This window comes from Atta cephalotes, assembly GCF_000143395.1.
Source record: "Atta cephalotes unplaced genomic scaffold scaffold00014, whole genome shotgun sequence".
NCBI classification, from domain to species: Eukaryota; Metazoa; Arthropoda; class Insecta; order Hymenoptera; family Formicidae; genus Atta; species Atta cephalotes.
The window spans coordinates 494,967-499,133 of NW_012130078.1; the positions used below are offsets into that span (position 1 = coordinate 494,967).

General features: G+C 32.4%; 1 protein-coding gene across 1 annotated transcript in view; it reads right to left on the reverse strand.

Moving 5' to 3' along the window:
* LOC105617841 overlaps positions 1-4,167 on the reverse strand; it is a 76,792-nt gene that overhangs the window by 24,364 nt on the left and 48,261 nt on the right. Inside the window, exon 5 of the mRNA XM_012199392.1 lies at positions 378-578. Within this exon, the coding sequence (XP_012054782.1) occupies positions 378-578 (201 nt within the window). The remainder of the gene's footprint in view (positions 1-377; positions 579-4,167) is intronic.

Here is a 4,167-nt window from a genome sequence, read left to right on the forward strand (position 1 = left end):
TCGTGTGTGTGTGTGTGTGTGTGTGTGTGTGTGTGTGTGTGTGTGTGTGTGTGTGTGTGTGTGTGTGTGTGTGTGTGTGTGTGTGGTGTCGTGCGTGCGTGCGTGCGTGCGTGCGTGCGTGTGTGTGTGTGTGTGGGGGGGGGGGAGCGCATTTGTCTGACATGATCGAATGTATCTGATGAATTGTGATTTTGGTGGAATGATTGAAATCATTGATTGATAACTATTGAGTTTGTTAAAAATGTTTTTAACTGTCTTTGTATTGAATATAGTTTCAATTCTGTGTACCTACCATGGTATATATGATTAAATGTGATGCTACTTCTTCATCATCTGATGCTGTTTTCCGCTTAATCATCATATCATCATATAAATACCAGAGAGCCATATACGAATGCTGTATAGTGCCCGTTATTTTTGTCGCTGGCATATTGATGATATGATACTACACCAGCTAGAATGTAATTGTTATCATTCATGTTCAATTTTTTGGGTATAGATCCAAATGCCGTATTCTTTTTCTCGATACTAATGGAAGCAGCATATTGTCCATCCTTAAAGATGGTCCATCCTGCAATCTATGAGTAAATGATTGAAAGATAAATTTTTCGAGAACATTTTCATGACACTTCTTGCATGTTGAGGCTTTATCGTAATTAGTATTCCAGTATAGCGTTTCGCAATGCCGAAAGACCGTTTTGTAAAAGTATGTTAATATTAATACTTATTACTGTAATTTTTCGCAAATGTTCTGATGAGCACTCTACTTCTAGCACCCTACGAGTTCTAACGAAAGTTATTAACGCTCGAAGCGCTAGAATCAACGGTTTAAGAAATATCGCGATTTTTCGTTCGTCGAATCGAAAATTTCTAACACCCGAGGGGTGAAAATTTTTTTAAAGTTCTGGCAATTCTGTCGACAGTTCTGGATAGCACCCCGCGAGTTCTAACGAAAATTATTATTTAAGGCGCTAGGTTTAATGGTTTAGAAGATATCGCGATTTTTCGTTCTTCGTTTTGTGAAATTAGCACCTCAAATTTAAAAATTTTTTTTTTAATATTAATTCGCCGGAACTATTCTTAATTTTGAGCAGGAACTCCAGAATTCTTCGGGGTGCATTCGGAACTTCGACCAAAATTTCATTTTTTGAAAAATGCAATGCCAACTTCACACAGAGGTAAATAAAGGACAAAAAAATGCACATAAAGCATTTTTATTAACTCATATATAATGTTATATTTTAAATAAGTTTTATACTACTTTAACTCTCTTTGATCCAACGAGGAATTTAAAGACCCCCAGCGAATTTTTAGTTTTGAATTATTCTCAAAATTGGACACATATAAAAAAAGTGAAACATTTTAGATATTATCATAAAATCATATTCTTGAATGTTGAAAGGGCGTACTCCTCCAGAAATTTTTGAGATATTTTTAAAGCTCAAATCTCTTTGAAAAACACTCAGATAGTGAACTCGTTGGATCAAGAAAGCAATAAAAAAAATTCAGAATAAAATCAAAGAAAGTTAATATTATATCTCAAACAAGTTTTCGCAGAAAATATCATATAATGTCATAAGTTTTAAAATAAACATGGTAATTTATTAAATTATTTTTTTTTTATACATCTTTTTTATACATCTTATGTGGATTAAAACTTACAGTAGCAAGTTCTGATAATAGAAAAAATATTTCTTTGTTTTTAAAATAATATAGCGAATTTTTCCAAATGAAACGATTGTAGATATTTGTCATATATTATTTATTTCATATTGTATATCATTTATTATCAGTCGAGGAGTACTGTATTTCAGCATCACACATTATTTCTGGATATAAAACATTTTTTATATCAATATATTCTGATATTTTATTAGGTGTACAACTTTGCTTCCGCCGTTTTCCTATAGCTTTAGCGGTAAGTGATGGTCGAAATAAATAGATCATAGACATCATACAATAAACTTGGGCATCTGTCAACATAACCCCATAGAAACATTAGTCGATTTATGTCTGCATCATAAAGTTATTCTCGATTGAAAATGTCAGTTTACGAGCCAAATTCTCGTCATTTGCGGGAGGTTTTAATTTTTTGCTTCAATACGAAGAAATCTGCGGCTGAGGCTCATCGAATGCTCTCAAATATTTATGGTGAGGCCGCTATTAGTGAAAGAACGTATCGTGAGTGGTTTCAATGCTTCAAGAACGGTGATTTTGACGTCGAAGACCGGCATAGCGGTGGAAGAGAGAAGGTTTTCGAAGATGCAGAATTGGAGGCATTACTTGAGCAAGACTCGTGTCAAAATCAAGAAAAATTGGCATGATCATTGGAAGTGACTCAACAAGCCATTTCAAAACGCCTCAAAGCCATGGGAATGATTCAGAAGCAAGGAAATTGAGCCGTACGAATTGAAGCCGAGAGATGTTGAACGGCGTTTGTTTGCTTGTAAACAGCTGCTTGAAAGGCAAAGACGGAAGGGATTTCTGCATCGCATTGTGACTGGGGACGAAAAATGGGTTCATTATGATACCCAAGCGCAGAAAATCATGGGAAGTTTTCAGCCATGCTTCCACGTCGACGGCCAAACCGAATATTCACGGCTCCAAGGTCATGCTCTGTATTTGGTGGGACCAGCTCGGCGTAGTGTATTATGAACTGTTAAAACCGATTGAAACAATCATAGGCGATCGGTATCGAACGCAATTGATGTGTTTGAGCCGAGCATTGAAAGACAAATGGCCGCAATACAACGAGAGACACGATAAAGTGATTTTGCAGCATGACAATGCTCGACCCCATGTTGCGAAAGTGGTCAAGACATATTATAATATTATGGTTCTGAAAATTAATAAAGTAATTGAATTTACTAGAATATTTATAACACCTAGCAAATTCGTTTATTTTTGTGATTTTTACTTCGTCTCAGGAACCGTATAGATTTGTCATAAGAATAATTAATTAATGATATCAAATGGACAACACCTTGCTAACATCAACACGAAAAGAAATGACGTATTTTTGACATCAATTTATGACGTTATGTACCTGTGATAAATCCACGTCATTTTATGATTCGGATGTCATTTTAAACATCACATTCGTCATAAGAACTGATTAATTAATGACGTTAAATAGACGACACTTTGCTATCTGGGTATATATTGGCTATTTTTATCAACACAAAGAAATGTGGAACTAAAAAATTCTGAAAAAAATTCTCAGAACTCTATGAGAAAAAATAAACAATTTTTGTCTCTTGCTGTTTTTCTATAAAATTAATAGTACTTGTGTAATACTAAAAAATAATACTAAATAATACTAAAAAATTATTGAAAACCAATATTCGACGATTTTTAATAATTAATATCTTGTTAATTATTGCGAAAATTGCAAAATGATAAAGGACACTTTTCAACTCAGTTTAGTCCGCTCTAACTACGCACGAAATATCTGGCAATCATTTTAAAACATTCTTATATAGAAGTTATCCCATTTTAAAGGATTCACAGAAATATCTCAGAAACACTGCGTTAAATCGAAAAATGTTTCAAACAAGTTTTTTGACTTCGAGGGGGACAGAAGATATCATTAATTCGATCTTGGGCGTTGTCAAGATCAGGGCAAGGTTCGAATTTGAAAATATATCTTGAAAAAAATATCTCATTAAAACATTTAATAATTATCCACATTTTAATAATTATCCACATTTTAATAATTACCCACATTTTAATTATTAAGAAACATAGAGATAAAAACATAGAGATAAAAACTTAAATCATTTCGACACTACTCATTATTCTAGTATTCTTTGTAATTTAAGAAGTCAATACCTCTTAAACAAAGCATTATAGACTTTTACAGAAAAATTTTATTTATTTTGAAATCTTAATATTTTAAATTTGGCGATTTAACTACCATGTATACATGTACAATAAATCTACAAAAACCTATGAAAAAATAAATTTAAAAAACGCAATTTTTCAAAAAAAATTTCTAAAAATCTTTTTTATTAAATGTTCAAAAAAAGCCAATTTATATTCATCGCGGATCATATGGGAAACGCTATTTTTTGATAATCCGATTTTTATTTTACCTGCAAGGTAATTAAAATTATGTATGCTGTGTCAGTGTTTATATATATATATATATATATATATAATAATAAA